The 21,858-nt window shown below is 44.5% G+C and overlaps 1 protein-coding gene across 2 annotated transcripts in view; it reads right to left on the bottom strand.

The window, feature by feature from the left end:
- Positions 1-369: 369 nt before the first annotated feature.
- PAK1 (p21 (RAC1) activated kinase 1) overlaps positions 370-21,858 on the bottom strand; it is a 65,705-nt gene continuing 44,216 nt past the window's right edge. For both annotated transcript variants that reach the window (XM_032194022.1, XM_032194031.1), the window contains 11 exons: positions 20,007-20,044; positions 17,907-18,023; positions 17,552-17,726; positions 15,235-15,298; positions 14,377-14,425; positions 11,791-11,903; positions 8,110-8,227; positions 7,593-7,692; positions 4,086-4,282; positions 2,466-2,603; positions 370-916 (listed from right to left, as the gene is read on the bottom strand). In XM_032194022.1, coding sequence (XP_032049913.1) covers positions 830-916; positions 2,466-2,603; positions 4,086-4,282; positions 7,593-7,692; positions 8,110-8,227; positions 11,791-11,903; positions 14,377-14,425; positions 15,235-15,298; positions 17,552-17,726; positions 17,907-18,023; positions 20,007-20,044 — 1,196 coding nt within the window. In that variant the 3' untranslated portion in view covers positions 370-829. The remainder of the gene's footprint in view (positions 917-2,465; positions 2,604-4,085; positions 4,283-7,592; positions 7,693-8,109; positions 8,228-11,790; positions 11,904-14,376; positions 14,426-15,234; positions 15,299-17,551; positions 17,727-17,906; positions 18,024-20,006; positions 20,045-21,858) is intronic.

Raw genomic sequence — 21,858 nt, 5'->3', positions numbered from 1 at the left:
TATCTTTATAATAGCAATTGTTCTGTTTGCTTTATCTTACAGGGCAGGTCTCCACAAAGCCTGATAGCACTAATAAAATAACCCGAAAAGAAATCCCAGTTGATTTTTCCTGTGATTTTTCTAGAATACCAGAACTATTTGAAAGCTGTTTAATTAGTTGAGTTGAAACTAAAGTGTGCGGGGAAGGACCTCGATTCACACAATTTGGCAAAAAGATCACAAGTTGTCCAACAGCTGCAAGAAGCACACACAGGCTTTCTCCTTGCTCCCTCGAAGCATCCAGCGGTGCTGCAGGAGGGCTGCATGGTGCTGCATGGTCCTTCCACTTTTTTTAGCTGTTGCGATTGCTGCTGCCTGCTTCCTTCCCTCCTTGAGTCATCCAAAGCAGAGAGCAGCCTCCGTGCTGTTAAGAGCAGCTTGGCAGAAGCAGGAAGAGTCCAGCAGGCAAAAGATTTAATTTATTAAGATAAACATGGTCCACATTATCTTTAAAAATAAACACGGTAAGAAATACGAGAACAAACTGGCTTTGCTACGTGTAGGTCAGGTTCAGATGTTCTCAGAAGATCTTCCCAGCCATAAAATACACCCTTCCCCTACCGTGCCCATCAAAGAGGATGGAAAGACAGTTCACTCTTTACGATCAGCAACTTTCCTGTTGTGTGCCCTCCCACGTTCAGCAAATAATACATCTGCTACCCTTCCAGGCAGATCAAAGTTTAAGAACACCCCTGTGAAGGAGGAGCAGGAGGGGACGGGGACAGGTAATTCAGTTTCTGAAAGGAACGTCTAGAAGGCTTGACACGACGGCCATGCTGACTCCCCCGCTTTAATGGTTGTTCTTTGCTGCCTCTTTAGCAGCAATAATCAGAGGAGTGAGACTAGAAAGAGGCTTTGCAATCTTCAGGAACTGGTGCTAGGAAGAGGAAAAAAAAGAAAAAAAAGGTTACATTTTTCAGAACATGTCCCAAAAGCCTGGTGTCCACACAAAATATCAGGACCTAAACCTGTATGAAGTCCAACAGCCTACTCTAATCTCCAAACAGGTGAAACAAAAAAGACACGATGAATAAAATGTTCACCATGACTTTTGGGTCTTACCTGAACTGATAAAGAGCTTTGCACCCAACATATCCTAATTTCTCCAATATTTATACACTCTCAAGACCAAGCAAGTTCTCCCGGGAAATAAATTTATGTAAAATCTGCAGTGAAATTCTTTGTGGAAGGAAGGTGTAACTAAAAGCAACTTGTGCAGTTCCAACACATTGCCCAGGGCTTCCCGTGCAATGTTCCTGTGCAAAGTTTTCCCTGTGTTCAGGGTTAAATGGAAAGCTTGCAATAGTCCAACCTCGCAGAGGAAGCCTAGGTTGAGGACAGAGACTGACACAAAACAGCTAATCAGATGAGTGAAGGCATGAAGTCCACAAGCTGTTCTGGAAACCAAAAATAATTAAGTCCCCCAGGATTTCTGAGCACCAGAAGGGATCAATCACCCAATCTGAACACACTTCAAAGGTGGAAAAATCCGAGGCCAAAAGGTAAAGGCAGGCAGAAATGCTGCAGTCACAATATTTTCCTGCCCCAAGGAACAGATCATTGCTGCTGTCTGATACTCTGGAGCTGGCAAGTCCAGGAGAAAAAGTGAGCTTTAATCTACTGCCATTCTTTCTGCCACTGATTAATGCTTCATTAGTCTCAGAAGGCAGCAGCACCCCCAAAGCTGAACCCAGTAGACAAAGTAATGGAAAGAAAGGAAAAACAAAAAAAAAAAGGAACTGTCTCACAGTCAAGGTCTGAGGGCTCCATGATCACAGATTTATTTTACAAGCCTGGCAGCCTGGTCCTTCAGCTTCACTGGGAGTCCAAGACCAAGACACCAGGTTTTCAGTGAAATAACTGAGGATTTCTCACAAGCTTTGTTCCATCACCTCTGCATTAAGAGCTGTATCTGGCAAAATGTGCTGATGCCAAACTGCTCCAGTTAATGCAAGGCGTGCCCGTTCCAAAAAGCTTTGGGAACTCTCCCCCAGAAGAGAGACAACCAGCGCATTCGATAGCTGGAAACCCTCCTGTTATCCAAATGAGAACAAGCATGGCCAGACTGCAACACCACAGCCAGATGTTAGGGTGAGCTGCGTGAAGAAGCCACGGGAATTAAGGGGCTCAGCATTCAGCAGGCCCATGGCACAGCAATTATTTGAGGTTGGTTACAGAACACGCTGCACAGCTGCTGCCAGTAGCAAGTACAGCACAAAAAGGAAAGTGCTCTGTTAACGCTTCGTTATGGATTTGGGGTTTTTTGGTTGGTTGGTTTTGTGCTTTTTTGTTTGTTTGTTTTCTCAGTTATCTCAGCTGTGCTCGTGACTTCAGATGACGCAGTATTTAAGGCCCCAAATGATATTTCTCTACCTGCCTATTCTCACTCTAGAATGCTTAATTCAGTCCTGTTCCCCAGCACTCACCTGTAGCAGCTCTTTTGCAGAACCTCTTTTTTCCACGTCCATTTCAAGACAGCGATTTAAGAAGTCTCGGAATATGGGTGAAAGCTTTTCTGGGTTCTGCAGTTCAGGAGTCCCGTTTGTAGCAATGAGATACAGGGCCTAAAGCAAAACAAGCACCAAAGAAACAGGAGGTTATGAAGGTCAGACTCCATCTCTGCATTACAGAGACACCCATTTTTCCTCTCCCTCCCCACAGCTCAATGGGGAAAAACAAAACCAAAAAAAAAACCTTATCAGGGTGACTAATAAACGCCTAAGTTTCAGCAAAGAGAATAGCTGCCGGCCCTATTTTTGTGTGGATGGGATCCAATCCTTTATTGTTTTACCCTCATAATCTGGGTTTGGATCCTGCAGCCCTCTCAAGGGATTAAGAGGACAAAACCGGCAGTCCAGACTGTGTTTACATAGGGAAGTCGACTGGCACAGCTCCGCCAGTGCTCGACTCCTGCAATAACTATATCCTCATGGGAAGGTACCCCTGAATAAACAGGAGGCTTTGTTCTGTCCGTACTTTGCCCAAATGCACGAGGCCTAACAAGCCGATACCCTAAAGATGCAGTTGGTCCCTTACAAAAGATGGCCAGCAGGCTCTCAAGCAGCACTTAACACCCTACAGAAACCAAGGGAGTCGTTTTGCTGCTGCTTGGGAACAAAGAATTCTCTAAGAATCAGGAAACTCAGGATCCATCCACTGCAAAATTTTATTATTAAAAGACAATCGCTAAAAATTGTTTTAAAATTGTTTTAAAAGGAAACGAGACTTCTGTCAGGGGCCTTTTGAGCACACTTCTCATCACATCTCATGGTAGCAGTCCAATACCCTGGGAACTGGAACAAGTTGAGTAAATGAGAGCAAAGCACCATGTTGCTTAGCCATCCTCATTTAACTCCACAGCAACTTTCCTTTTGCTCTTCTTCACTGCTGCGCTTCTCTCCCAAAATCACCTCCAGTGCAAGAGATGGAAACAAGTTAAACAGAACTGTTCTAGATCCCTTCATCCCGTTCAGCTGAGGAAAAAAAAGCCATAAAACTGGCTTACACCAAGAACAGCTGCATTCCTACAAACTGACAGAATCTCCCCTTTCATTAAAGAATAAGAAAGGAAAAGCACCAGCGGGGGTAAAGCCTGACTAAAGGCTTGTTAAACCTGGAGCTTTAGTTGGAGCAGGCAAAGAGGAACAGTGCACCAGCAAGAAAAAGTCCTGTTTATAAAAGAGTAATGTGGTATATTTTGAAAACGAGGAAAGCTCTCTTCCCCACTCACAAGGATTTAAGAAGCCAGGCACTTTGGGGATAGAAAGTGCCCCTATCAGCCTCTCCAGAAAGGGGGGAATTATGAATGCACATGATTAACTCAGACCCTACCAGAGGGTCTGCAACAGGAAGAGCCTGTGCCTCTGCCACCCAAAACCAGAGATGGCTTCTAACTTAAATGACCACAACCTTCTCACCACAGCATCTAAGCAGGCGTGCAGCTGCATGTGATGAAACCACAGCGGAGGGTCACCTGCCTCCTCCAGTGCCTAGGTTAACCAGCAGGCTCAGAGAAGACCTGAGGGCAAAGAAAGGCACTCGCTTACTCTCAGGGGGTTCTCGTTGAGGTAGGGGGGTTCTCCTTCGATCATCTCGATGGCCATTATCCCCAGCGACCAGATATCCACTTTGGGCCCGTAGGCTTTCCGTGTCACCACTTCAGGCGCCATCCAGTACGGGGTCCCCACCATGGTGCTGCGCTTGCTCTGCTCGGGAGTGATCTGGGCACAGAAGCCAAAGTCAGCTGCAAAAGCAAAGAAGGGGGGAAGAAATAGTTAGAAATCAGCAGGTTTCTCCAAAAACAACACGTACTGATGCCAGAGCTGTGGTACAAGCTAGCCTGTTGCACTGCCCGCTACTATGCTGCTGCAAAGGAGGGGTGGTGTTGTGGTTAACAAGGTGATCAGGAGTAAGCTTCTAAATCTGACTCACTGAGACCACAAACATCACAGAGCTGCTGACTTGTCTATGTGAAGGACGGTGGTCACTAAAGAGCTGTACATGGATGCTGTGAAACTTGGCAGCGAGGCATTTTGCAGCTGTAATACACCATGTAACACAAGCCAGTTCCTGGGTATGTGAAAACAGAAAGCAATGTCCAATCTGTCCTCCCACCACCCACACCCACCAGCATTATCTGATCATATTTTATGTCCCAGAGATATTGTTTCCCCAGAAGATGTACCACCTCTCAAACAGGATTTGCTTTCTAGAGCAAGTACTGTGTTCAGAATAAATTTAAGTACCTAATTTGGTGCTTATTTTCTTTGAGAAGACAGAAAGGTGGAGAGCCTTCCTGTGAAAATTGCTTGGCCCTGTCTTATTCATTTGCATTTGACTTTCCAAAAGATCACAAAATCATGGAAAGATTAAGGTTGGAAAAGCCCTTCAGGATCATCTAGTCCAACCATCCCCCTACGATCAATGTCACCACCAAGCCCTGTCCCCAAGCACCACGTCCAACCTCTCCTTGAACACCCCCAAGGACGGGGACTCCCCCACCTCCCTGGGCAACCCGTCCCAAGGCCTGACCACTCTTGCTGAGAAGAAACGTCTCCTAATTGTTTTAATTGTTGAAGAGTAGTGCTTTTTGTGGCTTTTTTTTTTTTTTCCTGGCCTCTCTCAGTGGTCCTAGGTCCAATTTCTTGTCCTTGCACTGAGGAGGGCTGCTGCTCGCCTCTCGCCGTGCTCTTATCTCTGGTCTTCTTCCAGCCGCTGGCTCTCAGAAGACCAAATCGCTGAGCAAGTGGTGGGCCGGTGGCAGGGGGACCATTTTATAGGGGCAAAGGCAGGGCCGGTGGTGGCCACTGCGACCTTGGTGAGGCCCTGTGATGCCCTCACGTGGACAAGGAGGAGGGTTGTATGGCTAGAGGCCCCGTTTTCTGGGGCTGGCTCCCCCCTCCAAGCCATTTGACTTGCCAGAGAGAAAGGCTGCCCCACGCAATCCTGCCTCAACCCGTTTTTCTCCAGACCTCCAAGGGTCAGAATCTCTCGTTAGCAAAAGAAAACCCCACCAACGAAACCAAAACAGACCAATTCAAAAGGCTAAAGCAGTCAAAACCGAAGTACCAATGTGTCCTTTACACACACACACACGCACTGTGTATTGTAGAGTACAATGTGAGTGCACGTCTAGTGATTTCCCTACCTGCACTCCCAGTTGGATTACTGCTGTCTTATCTCTGTGCCCTGCAGCATAGCCTTTCATAAACCATGTGCTTGATTCCCCGAGGGGGTTAGGAGCTTCAGCTGAGAGTAGGGTCCTCTGGTGGGAGTCGTTAGATGTTCCTCAACCTCTCGGTAACACAATAGCATTGAAATGAGTCAGAGGAAGGAGATCAAAGCACTAAAAGGCTGAAACTTTTGTTTAAAAAGGCTTTGGGAAAGCCAGGAACAGCAGTCAGGGTGTCTGATCAGCAGCCTTGTGCTCTCAGCAGGAGAGATCAAGCAAGCAAGGTTGGTCTTGTGTCCTAGCCTGCCAGGGCAACAAGAGCCACAGTGAAACACCCAACTGGATTTTATGTTAAATGGGAGCAAAAGGGGCAGGACAATGAGGAACTAAAATCTTCTCTCCCTCCAACCGGACATCAGAGTGGGACTGAACTCATCCTGGAGAGCACCCCCACCTTGATCAGCCAAGAAAGAAGCCACCAGCACCTTTCTGGGGCTCTCTTCAGCCTTGGGGACCAGGAGCCAGACTTTTTCACTGTGGTTTTCTATAAAGAGCTCATCCTCCTGTCCTGCCACAGCTTCTAGGCAGCACCAAACACTTTCCCAAGTTGATACCAGCTCTGTCACCAGTGGGTGCAGAAGAATGAAGGCATCCATTGACCAGGGCTTCTGGGGAAAGATGTTGGCCCATCTCCTTTGTAATATGCTTCACCAAACTGGCTGTGTTCTTGTGTGCCCAGCAGAATCAACGCAGCAAGATGTCCTGCCCATCCTGACCCCGTGTGGCATCACAGGTTTAATTTTAGGCAGAGTGATGAAAATGAAACTGGTCCCCAACTGAGTTTTTATCAAGGGTAACAAGCAGGAAAGGTACATATGGTCCACAAACAGAGCACATTTCCAGCAGAGCCAGTAAGAAGCCCAGGTCCAGAAGGTTACTGCATCATATCCACAGGGACTTTCCTAACTTGAAGCTCCAGCCAAGTGTTTGCATACTGTGCTGAAAGACTTTGTTCCGTAAGAACAGAGCACCTCGGCCCTGATAAGCTATTCACTGCTAACACTCCCGAGATCTGACTGTATTAAAGTGCAGCTTCAGTCTAAAAAATAATTATGTGCAAAACCGAAAAAAAAAAAAAAAAGCACCTTCTTACTCAGCATATCTGCACTGTGTGAATTTTGAGTCATATCTGCTGTCACTGCTGGCAAAAATAGATTTATTTATGCCTGTTGGGCGCTAGCCAACAGAACTGGGAGGGAGAGGGAGGAAGCACAGTTCTGTTAAAGCCATAGGTGGGAGATAATCATTCACTGGTCTCCAGACTTATCTCTGCAAGGGCAATGGCAAGCACAACAGCTACTTTAGCACCAAGGGTCTCAAGGTCTTCATTACTGGTGATAACGCACGGAGGAAACAACATTAAGAGCTCGGATTGGGCTGGGTTTGTAAGATTAAATGCTTTCTAGCTGAACAGATTTCAACTTCCCCTCCACCCACCTCCATCACCCAAGTACCTGCAGCATTTTCAAGACTGGGGAGATCACAAACAGATAAAAACTCGTGACCCTACACCTATAAACTCGGCTTTCTAGACTGGAGGTGCATTAAAATACTGTTATTTCAGACAACAAAAACAGATGGCCCAAGGCTAAATGAACCCCAAACCTCATTGCACGTCTGTTATCAGTTCACAGGGATTTATGCTTGCCAAACTCCGTTGAAACAGATACCACAAAAATACCTCCAGGAGCATTTCTACAGACTCTTCATCACCACAGCATCAAGCATCTCAAGCACCCAGCTCCCCACTAGGCCCGTCCCGTAGCAGCTAAGAAGCCTGGGTTGATAACTAAAGGCACCACCAGCGCTGTTCCCCTCATACTTAGTTTGACAGAGCCGTCCATTCCCAGCAGGATGTTGTCACTCTTGATGTCTCTGTGAATAACTTGGTTCGAGTGGAGGAATTCCAGAGCCTGGAGACACTGAAAAAAAAGAAGGAAAGATGTTCTGACTGTGCATCAAGTGCAATTAGCCAGCTATGGACTCTAACAATGTGCATTTTGAGTAGCACAGGCTTAGATTTTTAAAGCCTTTTCTATATTCAGTATGTGCAGAGCAACAGATACATCCCACTGGGACCAGAAGGTAACAGGTTAGAAAAAAAAACAAAACACAAAGAAAATAGGCATAACCACAAGTATTCCAGCCCCATTTTACAGTTCTCACTCTAGGGTGAAACCTAACAGGAGCATGTCACGACCTCCCCAGTGAAATCCATCCTCTGAGAAGATTCCTGCAGCATTAGAGAAGCTGTAGACAGCTATCCCAGCAGAATAAATCAAAGAAAGCCCCGTCCCCTTCCTCCTCACAGCTCACCCAGGGTGTGGGTGCAGCTTTACCTCTCGGCACACAGCTGCGATTTGTCCTTCGTCCATGCAGGTCTCTGTCACAACATCTGTTAGGGAGCCTCCTGCCAAGTACTCCATGACGACCCAGAGCTCTTCTCCTACAAGGTAGCTGAAGTGCCAGAAACAGTTTTTAGAACAAGGAAATATGAGCACATTACCGTTTACTGAGTCAGAACGCGCTGGGTTTTAAAGCTATCTTAGAAGTGCAGGGAAACCACAAGGCTTGAACAGAAAATGTAACTGCACTGGGGCAAATTCTCAGGGCAAATTCTGTGTGTTGGAGGATCTGACCACAACCTGAAAGAGCAGAGAAAGGGTGAGTGCAGAAAGCTGAGGAGAAAACAGGGCTGAGGTGATGGAAGAACAGGTTAAAAGTTTCCTGGCCAAAGGAAAACTCAGCAAAGCTGAGTTTTTCTGCCATGGAAAGGGCCCAGGCTATGAAGGAGACGAGCTCAAAGTACCTTTAAACACAAGGAGAGAGAGGAAAGAGCTACTAGGCAAGGTGCAAGCATGCATCCATCCCTAAACAGCTGGTGCACAGCATGATTTTCAAGGGCTCTTACACTGACAAAGGTGGCTGTGGGCTGATCTGACACCACTGGCAACCTCCTACCCTAAGCAACTGCCTGCCCTTGCCCAGGCACAGGGACAGTCCTGGCTGGTTGCCCATGTACAACTTTTCAGTTCTTTTTCAAGAACACCATTTTTTAAGCATCGCACATTTGAAAAATCTCATCTGTAGGAAGCCTGTAGGAAGATAAATAAGAAAAAGCTGAGATGAGGGTGAGTTTTCACATCCATTTGGGATATCGTTGTCTGCTGGGAGCACGTGTGCTCATGTCTAGGAGCAGAAGACCTGGGATGAAGGCACCAGCATTAACTCATGTAAAACCAAAAAAATCATCACCAACCACTTCTGCCCTTTTGTGCCCATCTGGAAAAACACCAACACAACCTTTCACGACAGATACATCAGGATGACGCATTCCTGAAGGAAGGAAGCATCAGCTGGAAAGCCACAAACCCCACCTTCGCAGCTTCTCTGCCCGGGTTTGAAAGGAGCAGACAGATGAGTCGAGAGAGACATCAGAGAATCAAATTGCAAGCTTCTGCCTGCTGGCAGGAGGACTCATCAAATCATTTGTTTTGCTCAGAAACACTGATCCTGCTGAAAAGTAAAAAAGGAATTTGCTACGAGACAAAGGCAAAAAGCAGGGTAGGGTCTAGGGGACAAATAAATAGAAAGCAATAATGAAGGAGAAAGAGGTTTCTGACTTGGCACAGAAAATTGACAGGGATGAGTGCAACATCACCAGAGTGAGCAATAGGTGTGCCCCTAAAGGAGATGCTGCCAACATCTGAGCTGATGAAAAAACTCCCCAAAAATAAAGAACTGTGCTCTAGGCTATACCTGGACGATAGAAATATTAAAATCTCTGCTTAACTGTAATATTAGAGACAAAGATGTGATCTCAGTTTGGTGATGCTTCACTCAGCACTCAGGAAACAAACAGGCACGTTGGGCCAGGCAGGAGGGATGCAGCTCCCCAGCAGCAAGATCCTGCTCTTCCAAAGCCTCACAATAGGCACAAGAACCCCCAGCGTTCACCCTCCTTGCTGTTCTGTCCGTTTGCTGCACTCGAACAAAAGCTGATCCCTCTGAAAAAGCTTAGTGAGAGAAAGTCGGGGACAAAAGAAGTGGCTCCTGTTGCTGGAAGTTTTAATAAGACAGCAGGACGTGCAGCTACCCTATAGCTGGGATGTATTGGCTCGACAAGGCATGTGCATGTACACAAGGATGTTCTCTCTAAAGGAAGAACACGCATCTCAAACAGTTTTCCCAAAACAAAGCCTCTGATCAGCCGGGAGAAATACACACTTGCAGCCCACGTGCAATACTTAAAAGTTCTTTTCTGCTTTTCTCATTTTCCACAGGTAATTTCTGCTCTTTCCAAGAAGAGGGTGCCTGCCCAGCACCACTTTCTCTGCACAAACACGCCCCTTCCTCAAAATTTCACAAGCACACTTTATCCTTTCGATAAGGCAGCTCTTTACAACCGTGCTTATAACGCAGAACACAGCACCATATAAATTCAGCATCACAATGGATGCTGCAGCATTAAAAGTGCTTTTTTTTTGGCTAAGACAACCGAGGAAGATGTTAAGGAAACAGTTCATACGTTTTGCTATACATGCAGAGCAAGCAAGTGTCCAAATATTCTCTATCCAGTTCCCAGAAGAGATTCTGGGTCACATCCCTCCTTTCCGTCTTTAGAAAATGAGCTGCCAAGAGTAAAGCCTGAAGCTCACCCATCTAGACACTGTTTTCCCTACAAACAGCCAAACCTGTAGTTAATCAAGATGAGTTTCTGACGAGTGCAGCAGGCTGGAAACCCTGCTGCAGCTCCACTGGAACTAGCTTTAGCATAAGGTGAATGATTCAGGCTTGACACAACGCATCAGTGCTAAACTGATGCTGAATTCAATTCACCATGCAACACTTCTGCCCTGTTATCTTCCAACACATCGCAGATTTCCACGCTGACAGCCTGGGACTGTTTCCTGGAAGTCAAACAGGGGAGATGCAAGCATTTCTTCTGCTTTCAAAGGCAGCTCCCTACCCCCACAGACACACAGTCACCACTTGTTCCTTCTGAAGCAGACAACCTCCACAGAGCCGACAACAGCAGCACTGCTGCCATCACCCCTATGCAGAGCCTCAGTATCCCACAGGGAAGAACTCGCAGTCACATTTGTTTGCAGACTTGCTTTTTACTGCCCTGAGCTATACAGCGAGCACAGCTTTCGTGGCTGCACGCATTTATGTCAGGAACAGCTTATGCAGTGCAGCAGCCACAGTGCTGATTGTTCCTGCTCTGGTCCTGTCCTAATAATCCAAGGGATCCCAGAGCAGGTCCCTGTATAGATGCAGTGCTTGCAGAAAGGAGAAGCAGGGATTCAAAAAGTCATCCCACATGGATCTAACACATATAATGCCAAGCAGGAGTAACGCAGCACGTGTCCAAGTCCATAAAACCCAGCTCCAAGCAGGGAATAAGCCTGTTTCCTTTATCTCCCAAAGGGTTATTCCTCTCTGTGCCAGCTCTCCTTTTTCCCCTTACACACACCCACAAGAAAGCAGCCTCGCTTAGTTATGCGTCACACATCCTTCAGCCTTACCACTGCTATGCTACAACACAGAAAACCTCAGTGGACAGCCACAGGGACATGATTCCCATCTGAACATTGAAGGGTTACTCTGCAAGCAGAGCATTAGTATTGCTCAGGGAGAAGGAAAGAAGGGGAAGAGGAAAACAAATAACACAGTTCAAGGTATTCCCATTTCTCCTGTAGCATCAGGAAGGAAACGGCTTGTCAAGTCAAATTTGGCGGAGCACCTTGGAAAATGGGGCCCTGACAGCATGCTGCTAATGCCATTGCTGTCAGCACCTCTAAAGAGAGCCTAAATACTCCGATAATGCCAGTTCTGACACTTGTTTCTCCTAGGATATAGATGGAGACCACTAAGCACCCCACACCCCAACCTTGCCACATCCATTAAGCAATGCAAGATCGTCCTGTATCTGCATTAAGCTGAGATGGATCACTTAAGAAAGTCACAAAGAAGAGTTTTCCAGAGCCCCTTTGTGAACCCTTCAAATCACGACATACCTGTCCAAGTAGTTGACGATGTTGGGGTTTTTGTTTTCCCTCATTACCAGGATTTCATTGATAATCAGTTCTTTTTTGGGCTGCTGCTGCAAATTCATCTGTTTGATTGCAACCTGCCGGGAAGGAAATGAAAGAAGTAGGGCATTATTACAAGAGTCCCCTAGAAACCTGCCAGTAGCAGTGTCAATCATTTTAATCCCCCATTCAAATAAAGGAGAAAGCCACTTATTCATCATCGGTTACTCAGCAATTTAGCAATTCCTGCAGCCAGTCCATTTCTACTCTGGCTGGATATTCGATGCCAGAAAAGGAAAAGGGGAATTACTGTTTTCATACTTGATCTTTACATCACTGTTGAACAGCCAACTCTACATTTTTTTTGGCAAGAGAGCAGTGATACCTTCATTCTAGTATGGACTGATACATCAAAGACTCCTTATTCCCTAAACAGTTCTTATTAATTTTATTTTGAATCAGATTCTTCTTTAGGTTTGGGTGCTTTTTTTGTTTGGAAGGAGGTAAACAACACAGCCTAAGTGAAGTGACAATTCTACTTCTTCCCATCACAGCAAGACCTAGGAGGAAAGAAGCACTGATATTTATATAAAAGGCTGAAAATACATGATTTGAATCGCAGTCATACCAAAGAGAAATAGGGGCAGATTCATTACTTGTGGCCATGTGGCTTAATAGCTTTCTACCCACCTCATTATACCTACTCCATGTGTACAAGCACAGAAAGCAGTTGGGTACAACACACTTTTAACTCTTCGATTAAACTTATATTTAACTCTTCCAACTATTCCCAGTATTTTGTGAGAACACCTGGCCTTCAAAGACAAAACTTCAAACCAGTAAGACTGCTCAGCCCAGCGGGATGCAGAAACATTTTGGTAGATGTAACAGCCCAACTGGCCTTAGCACAATATTTGGGCAAAGGGAATGAAGAGCAATTACGTCTTTACAAAACTGCTGCTTGCAGAGAAAGTGGTATAGACTGGTGGAGGGGAGCCAGGAACTCTAGCCCACAAAAGCCAGGACTGAAAGAAACGAGCCACAGAGTGCCAACAGGGATGGATACAATTAGCATTTTGATAGTATAGCAGGAGAGGCTATAGAGAAAGCCCCACACATGAGAAGGCAAGAACAGGCAGACACCATGCTGTTCTTCCACGGTATTCACGAGGCTGCCACACAGTACTTAAATAAGGGAGAAACAAAAACCCCATGCTGCTCTTTGCACAGGATCAGAGAGGAGAATGAAAGGTGAAGAAGAGAGGGAAGGCATTTGCTGCAGATAAAGAAATTCCAGACCAAGGATACCGAGGGAGCCCCTGTACTTCAGCACTCCTGTTCAAAAGTAGACCCAAGTGCACACTTGCTCCAAGGGGCACTTTCCTTTTTTAATACTGCCATGTGCATTAGAATACAAACTAAACAGCTGTAGTTATACTAAATAGGCATCATCAGTGAAAATCATGAGTATTCTTAATCTCAGGAGCTGCCCAAGGCTCCTGTATGTTGCACAATAAAGAAATTTCCTTCTAGTGCTTCTAAAATGTGCCGCCTTTCAGTGAGCTCTGGGTTGGTACCAGCAGCATTTCATGGGAAGGAGCAGGTTAAGAGGATGCCAAGGCTACAGCAATCCCAAATGCGATTTTAAAAATCCAACTAGTATAAAGGGAATCATTTTAAAAGCCGGTTGTACTCCAAGGGTTCCAATATTCACATGGGAGTCTCTGAAGGGGTCCAGAAGGAAAGCAGAAAACCACCGAAGGGATTTCCTCCTGCTATAATATTTCTCCTTGCTTCAAAATGAACATGATGCCCCTTCCTCAGAGGCTGCAATTAAACTGTCTTATTTCTTCAGGAATTGTGAAGGGGGGTGAGGCAGTTTTCATCCAAGAGTACAGTCACAAAATTTAGTCACGAAATTTACCGGTGGGTAACCCTGATGTTGTACAAATGCAAAGTGGAAACACAGTGCTGCAGACTTCCATAAACATATCTGGAATAATGGACACACTTCACTCTTTAACAATCCTCCATCTAGCAATAATCATTTTCACTGAAGCTGCATATCCATCCCTCCTAGTTTATTACGTAGGCATGCAATATGCACAGCACTGTTCAATATTCAGGGGGAAAAACAAAAGACACACTCCTCATCCCTCAGCTCAAGGGCAAAAAGTAGGTGGGCAAAGGAACTATTTCTATGCAAATCAACTCGTGTAAGTGTAGGAAACAAAGGAGTAGAAGACAAAAGAATGTAAATGGGGACAAGAAGAAATATCAGGGATGAAGAGAAAAACTTCTGCTGAGGAGCTATCCAGTCTCAACATTTGTCTCCAGCCTCTGTGGACTCAGGAAGATTCTCTACAAATACAAAATGATTCAGGAATTAAAACCTGGGGAATCATTTTTTCCAGTTTTCTGCTCAGACCACTCAACCATGCCTTATTAGTAAGGAAATAAATGCCTCTTTAAGAACAAACCCAGAAAAGAATGCCTTTATTTTGCAGCATCAATGCTAAATTTTAGGAGACAATCCAAAATCCATGGAAGTGGTATTCTGGCAGCACTTACCTCCTGTCCTGTAGCTACATCCATTGCTGTGTAAACTGTACCTGAGGCTCTAAACAAAAGGGAGGAAAAAAAAATGGAAAAAAAAAGCCTATTAGCATCTCATAGCAAGACAGAGCTTAATACATTCCTCTTCCCCCTCGTCTCTGTCAGGTGCTCTCATTCCCGTTCTTGTCATGCAATAATTCCAGTGGTAAATGTAGTCTGAAATATTTCTTAGCCAACTTCACTGTTGGAGCAGAAGCCAGAGAATTTATGGGGAACAAAGCTCCCGGTACAGGACAGTATGGGCAGCCAAAGCCTGTAGCACAGGCTGCAGGACTGGGAGCTGATCCCAGCTAAACGGGCATGACGGCACTGCCCTGGCTTGCAGAGTGCCCAGCGCGATTACAGAGCAGGCAGGATCAGCTGAAATAACCAAATGTGGCATTTGTAGTGAAGGAAACAGGACTTTGAGCCTCAGCTCAAGTATCTCTCAATGATTTGCCTCCCCCAACTCTTCCTTACCCCCCACCCTGCTGAGAGAACCCCAAACCTGCATTGAGGAGTTTTAACTCCGCAGGCAAATCTGTGATTTGAAGATTGTCTTGCATGCTGAAAATAAGCAGTTCCTTCCCTGCCTGCAGTTATATTTAGCAACCCGATCATCTAATGGCATATTTTCTTATATTAAAGCACAATTGCACAAAATAGCCCGGTCGCTGTGACTCAAAACTTTGCTGGGAAGGGGAGAAGAGCTGGGGTGGGGGTGGTGGAACAAAAAAAAATCCTCATCAGCTTTTCCAGCAAACTAACTTAGCCCAGTTTCAATGATCTCTTCCATAAGGAAAGGTACAGGACAGAAATGAAGCATATACCAACCCTTGCCCGATCTTCTCAAAGCGTGTGTACTTCTTTTTTGGATCACCCACGCTCACAATACTTCCTACAATAAAAAAGAAAACAAAAAGATTTTAGAAATACTTTTTCATACAACGACACCGAGACAATTTCTGGCAGGAAAAAAATATTTACTGCTTTTTCATACCAGCACAAATCTTGCCATTAGTTACCTAATGACCAGGTTGGCCTGGGCAGTGTTCAGCTCCTCAATTAGAAGCCCCAAAACTAGGGAAGGGGCAGCAGCTTTCAGTTGCCATGCGACTGCAGCCCTGGTTTTAGAGAAAACCCTGAGGCAATCTCAGCTCATTTTCCCCTACTTGTCTGTTCAGCTGAAACAAAGTCTGTTCCTGCATCCCTCTGAGGGCAAAGCACTTCGCTCAGAGCCCTGCGAGGTGGTGAGGGGCTGCTCAGGCTCGAGGTGGGTTTGGTGGCCATGAAGAATGCAACCCAAAGTTTTCTGGATGAGAGGAGGGAGCTCCGCACAGGAAAATCATGAAAAAAAAACAGCTGGGTGCAAGTCTGCCCTATAATGGCACCGGGGTGGCTAATAGGATCGGGAGATGCAGATCTGCCTCCGAGGCAGTGTTTGGAAGTTGCTCCAGCAGCCAACACACGGTGCTGCTTTCGCCGGGGTCTAGGCCTGAGCCTAAACAGATGCATACTGGCAAAGAAACTGCTTGTGGTCATTTTGCCAAGAAATCCAGTAGCAAGCAGAGTAAGAGCAGGCTATTTTCAGCCCCCGGTGGCCAGCAGCCAAGCCCACAAGGCTCAGGGCAGACAGAGGTAAGAAAGGGGAACATGGTTCGTGTTTGGGGAGGAGGGTGGGGAGAAAAATCCGACTCTATACACCCCACTGCACAATTACTGAAGCAATGCTGTCTGCCCTAAGGACAAACATTTCTGGACAAACATTCGTAAACTTTCCCTGGAAGCCTAATGCAGGCTGCAAGGTTCTGAATGCATGAGGTAAATGTTTGCACAAGGCAGTCACAAGAGGCAGCTGTCAGTCGTGCCCCATTTAATCCTCTCCATTTGTAAAAGGGGGGAACGTTTCCTACCTCCCAAAAAGCCAGGCGAAGATTCATTAATGTCTGCACTAATGCAGCATTGTTGCCAGAAGGTAGGGAATACAGAAATGAATGTATCTGCATTAAAAATAGTACCTTTTTCCTGCCACAGACCTTCCTTACCCTACCTGCTCACAAAATGGCTCAGAAATCCTTAATGGTGCAGAGGTCCTGCTAATTCAGCAAGAGAGGGAAGTTGCTGCTTTGAAACAACAAGTCTTGAAAATGCAGGTTTTCAGATAGCAAGAATTTTTAATTCACATGCCATCTATTCAATTTAGCATTTTATTCATAGAAATGAGGCACCCACGTGCCATTTTATTAAGTTGTACCCTCAGAATTCCCCTTGACCCAGGTATTTGTCTTTGCTTCATAAAATAATGACATTTAGGAGGGAAACTCTCACCAGAGGAGAGTAATCTGACCTTAGGGGTGCGATCACAATTTACATAAACTGATGAGCTCGATGTATATTTAATTAACACGGGATTAACAGATTAAAAGAATGAGAAATGCTCTACTCTAACAAAAGCTGGCCCATGCTGAGGAGAGCAATCAATTGCACAGAAGAACTTGTTCAGCTGTCAAATACTGCCACAGCATATCCCAATAATGCCACGCAGTTGAGGAACACTTTAAATAAAATCCATGAACTGAAGGTCAGGACTATTAAAGAAACTAGGACACAACAGACAAGGTAAGCCTTGAATTTTTCTCAGAAACACCCACTAATTTGAGTTGTTTACTAGGTATCCACACAATGTCAGGGCCCTTAAAAATAACCAAGTCATTTAATGTCACGATATCATGGAAAATGAACTTGGGGTTGCATTAATTTTCTCTCCATCTTGTAGCCATGGTAAGAAGCTCTGCTCATCACCTTAGGTCTAACATTTCAATAAAATCATCCACGCTCCAGAGCTATGGAATATCACTAGGTGGAACAGTCTCAGACTTCATGGTTAAGGAGATGTTACATATTCAGGGCTCGTTTTAGAGTCTGAGGATCTGTAACTCCCAGGGTACTTCAGCTGACAGCAGAGGTGCTCAGCTTACATTTATTCTCCCCCCCATACATCTGCCCCCAATTTTGGGGCACAGTCACAGGGCAAAGTCTTCAGTAAGGGATCTCAAAGTAGCAGCATTAAAACATCTCAACTTACTAAAGTTTTAAGATATCACTACAGCAAGACCTTGGATTTCAGGAAAAAAGAAAAAAAAGGACATACTTAATTTTTCCAGGATCTCTTCATCTGACATTTTTGGCTTTTTCTTCTGCTTCTCTGTGTTCCTGACCAGCAAGTCAGGTGCCGTTGTGTTGTTTTCCGAGGGAGAAGGAATAGGAGAAGTGGCCACATCTCTGGTAGGAGGAGGAAGAGGGTCTATCACAGAGCGGGTGTATATCTATTATTGTTGAATAAAAACATTCATATTAATATAAAGCAGATGACAACTTAAAAACACTTCCATTCATCCTCTTTTTTCCCTGTTAATGATGTATTTCTACACCTACAGTGCTAACAGATAACTCCAAGACCTGACCGTGACTGCAGCAGGGGTGCTGAAGGAGATATTACTACTCACAGATTTTGTGTGTTCAGGTCGTGGAGCTATCACAGGGGGTGGAGCTGCATCATCTTCATCATCTTCATCTTCAGACACCGAGGGCACTGCAGGGGTCTCAGACACAGCTTTCACATTCTGCATGGGGTTACACAAAGAGCAAAAATAAAAACCCAAATTCTTGGTATGAACAAGTCACAAACTTTGGATTAAGCTCCTAACAGAGAGTGCCTTGAAGCAAGCACAGAAAAATAATAATCAGAACAGGTTAGAAAGTTACAGTATCTTAAAAATCCAAGCCCCAAAGGTCCTGAGCCTATGCAGGAAATATTTAGATGTCCAGTTCAGCTGTCATCTGCTTGTCTGATCCCCATCCTCTTCCCTGGGATTTACGACTCCCCTGGGCTCTCACATTGCCTTCCTGACACCCACACGACAGACCCAGCAAATCTGGACTGCTGTGAGGATAACATCTGAGTTTGGATGTAGCTGTCTCTATTTATATTGCCTCTATTTCTTCCCTCGCTGCTTGCTCCAAATCCTTATCATGCAGATCAGAGATTTCAGTCTTCAAGTGATTTAATTTACATCAGAATTTAAATGTTTTCTCTAGAAGTTGGGAGGTCAAGTTGACATCAGCTTTGGTATTAAAACTCAAAACTAAGTAATGAGGTATTCTGGAAGCAGAATATGGTAAAACCTTTCAAAATCCCTTTGAAAACCACACCCTAAAGGAAAATATTATATAAGGTAGGAATGATGAATTTTTATAAAAAGTTTTATAAGTGATTAAGAAAGAATTATTTGGATTTTATTTTTTGCAACACTGTGATTGGAACTCAAAGCTACTCATAACCTTTAAAATTTGACTCTGGATTCGAAGTTCATGGCATCCTTTACACTATAAACATTTCAAAATAAACTTGGCAAGCCCCTCGACCCACTAGACCAGTTCTGCTTGTACTCCTGCTTCCAGTTTGTTTACCATCAGTTCCCTGAGAGTGGCAGCAGAAAAAGACTTCTTAAAGCACTGCAATAAAGTTCTCTCTGAAATAAGGGGGGGAAGAGGTAAAGTTTCACTGAACCTAAGATTTTTGAAGTCATCAGCATCCTAACACATATTTGTTAAAGCTTTGTCTATTAAAAACAACTACAAAATAAAGTCTACGTAATTTCCCAAATCTCCCTAAAATTAAAGGTTACCCACCCAGCATCTTCCAAAAACCACCAGTCTACTGCGGCAGCTTGATGACTACTGCTTTTTCCAGGATTTATTTTAATATCCAACTGCCTCAGATATTCTAAGCTCCTTAAGACTGATGCACAATGAAATGTGATAATGAATGACAAAACTATTTTTATTTTCTTTTCGCAGGTTCCCAAATGGTCACAGGAATACGCTGCCTCCAGAAGCGAGCAATACGTGCCAGCTCCTGATAGCGTCACAGCAGTAAGAAAGTAAGAGATGAGGGAATTGGGAGGGGTTTATGAATCCCCTAAAATAGAAAGTTTTGTTTATTCTCTCTCTCTCGCAGACATACACAAACATTACAGAGCTTTTCAGCCCTGTCTCCTAGGAAAGTCAACAGGAGCGGTGCCTGTCCTGGTGAGGACAGAGTAAAGGTCAAACAGAGAGGAGAACATTTTATTTCCCTTTCTGCTGAGATTAGGTTGGTTAATCAACAGTGCTTCAATCAAACCTCGCAGGTTAGTAATTAAACTGTGCTAGATCACAGATGTTTATAGAGCCATACGAAACCTGAAAGCAAAGTGGTTATGATTTTCTAGATTACCACACCCCAAAGAAACAGATCAAGAAACAGATCAATTTCTATAAAAAACAGAATTATTTCCAGTCATTAATTCACTAATTTCTGACTATGTCACTAATAAAGCCTCTTATTTCTACTTGTCTCTCCCACTGTTAATGAAAAAATGTGCAAGCAGCATGCCCTTTGAGGATAATTTACCTGTTTTTAGAAATGTACTCTCCACATAGATATGTATAGTTCAGATTTTAAGATGATTTTAAAACACTAAGCAAAATAAAAGTTTACGTGTAGCTAAGAATATTCTATGCAAGTTTTAAAATCTCTTGCAAGAGATGATATGAAGGCTTACCAGTGTATTTGATGAATTGTAATCCTCCGCCAATTTATCTGAAAGAGAGACATATTAATGCAGTTATAAATGAACTGTAAATGCAGTAGCACTGGGGAGAGGAAAAACGGACAAGCTCCTTTTGGAAGGGGCAGGAAAAACGGCTCCTCCCAAGTCCAGGAATCATCTTGCATAACTTGAGGCACTTTGGAAAGGGCAACTGGCAGAGAATTTTTTTTTTTAATTTTTTTAGAGAGAACAGAAAAAGAAGCAGTGCACACATACACATTCCTCTTGGGGAGTATCTTTCTCCATGATCTACACAGGCACTAGACGCAACTAGACTCCTAACCCCAGGTGAAAAAGAAAAAAAAAAAAAAAAAACACAACCAAGTTTGACAGAACAAACTTAACAAGCAAGTCTGACACTCAAGTAAGACACAGACAACAGACAAGGAAATTTTTCATTTGGTCAGAAATCTGATCTTCTCCTTTCTAGGCAGAGACTAAACTCCATGGCCAGTAGTTTTTATTAGTTTTTATATGTTTTTAAACCTAAAATTCCACAAGCATCTGTTGTGCCTCTGCCCAGTGTTAAGAAGATGCCGGGACCCTAAGAAAAATAATCAGGCCCAAAACCAGGCAACATTTTCTATCAAAAGAAGAGGGCATAAGGTGTGGCGACCCTTTGGGATCGATGCTGTATCCCAAGCAGACACAGGATTCTCCTGCAAGGTTACAACAGCAGTGGAGGAAAGTTTGTGTCCAAGCTGACAAGAAACAAGGGCCTCTTAGGAAGCTCCTTCTGTTAGGACTTCTTATTAAATGCCTTCAGATTCCTCCTGCACTCCCAGCATGTTTGAAAAAGGCTGTCTCAAGTCTCTCATGACCACCCTATCCCTCATTCCTTATCTTGGGATATAGCAACGAGAATCTTGGCTTGTAGCATCTCTCAGGAAGACGAGCCCAGAAACAAGATTAACGTTTCAAATCTAATTAAGCTTAAGAGACCAGGCAGCTATTTTCCAAGTTTTCCACCATTTTAGGGTTGTTCTCCTATAGAGATCTTTAAGCCTGGGGGACCCTGATCTCATTCAGGGTCCCCCAGGCACTTTTGTGGAGGAAGTAAAGTGCAAAAATCTGCTGTGCTAAATCACCTGCTGAGGCACTAGCCCAAGACCTGCACGATGTTCAGACCCAGCCACCAAAACATCCTGCAATAGCAAGCAAGGACCCCATGAATCCACTGGTGGGCTTCTTGTTTGGCTATCCCCGCACATATGTGGAAGAATTGTGCTTTTATCCCTGCCTGGATTCTTCCTAAGTACTACCTGTTCTGGTGACATGGCACTATCCCCTTTAAAGAACCAAAGCAGGGCTTAAGGCTTAGAAAGGGAAGGAGTTAGAATTAATTGAAAGGGAAAAGAGTGATGGCTGCAGGAATTCTCCAGTAGGCAGGTAATCCATAGAAAGGAGGCACAAAACCTTGGCAGCTGTGATTTATAGAGGAATCCAGCCAGCAGTTATCAAGCACCTAGCAGCTGAGCAGTATTCCTCAATCACAGCACACAGGAGAGGAGACACTCATGAAGCAATATCCCAGCCAAAAACTGGAGTTCCTACAGTGCTTAACTGCCTGTTTTCTCCAGGGATTTTCATACAAGGAATCCAACGTCAACAATCCAGGTTCTGCCTTCCAGATGCAGGCTGTAAACTTTAGAAAATCTGTGTTTTGGGATTCATCCTGTTCACCCGCTTTTACAGCTATGCTGGGCATCGGGATTAACAGAACAGCATTTTAAAGGGAGAGTTCTTGAGCAGCCAGAGAATCTCATTCACATTTTCCACGAAAAGACAGATCCATTTGTTGATT

The sequence above is a fragment of the Aythya fuligula genome, chromosome 1 (assembly GCF_009819795.1).
Source record: "Aythya fuligula isolate bAytFul2 chromosome 1, bAytFul2.pri, whole genome shotgun sequence".
Taxonomy (NCBI): Eukaryota; Metazoa; Chordata; class Aves; order Anseriformes; family Anatidae; genus Aythya; species Aythya fuligula.
This window is presented reverse-complemented; position numbering and strand designations above follow the sequence as displayed.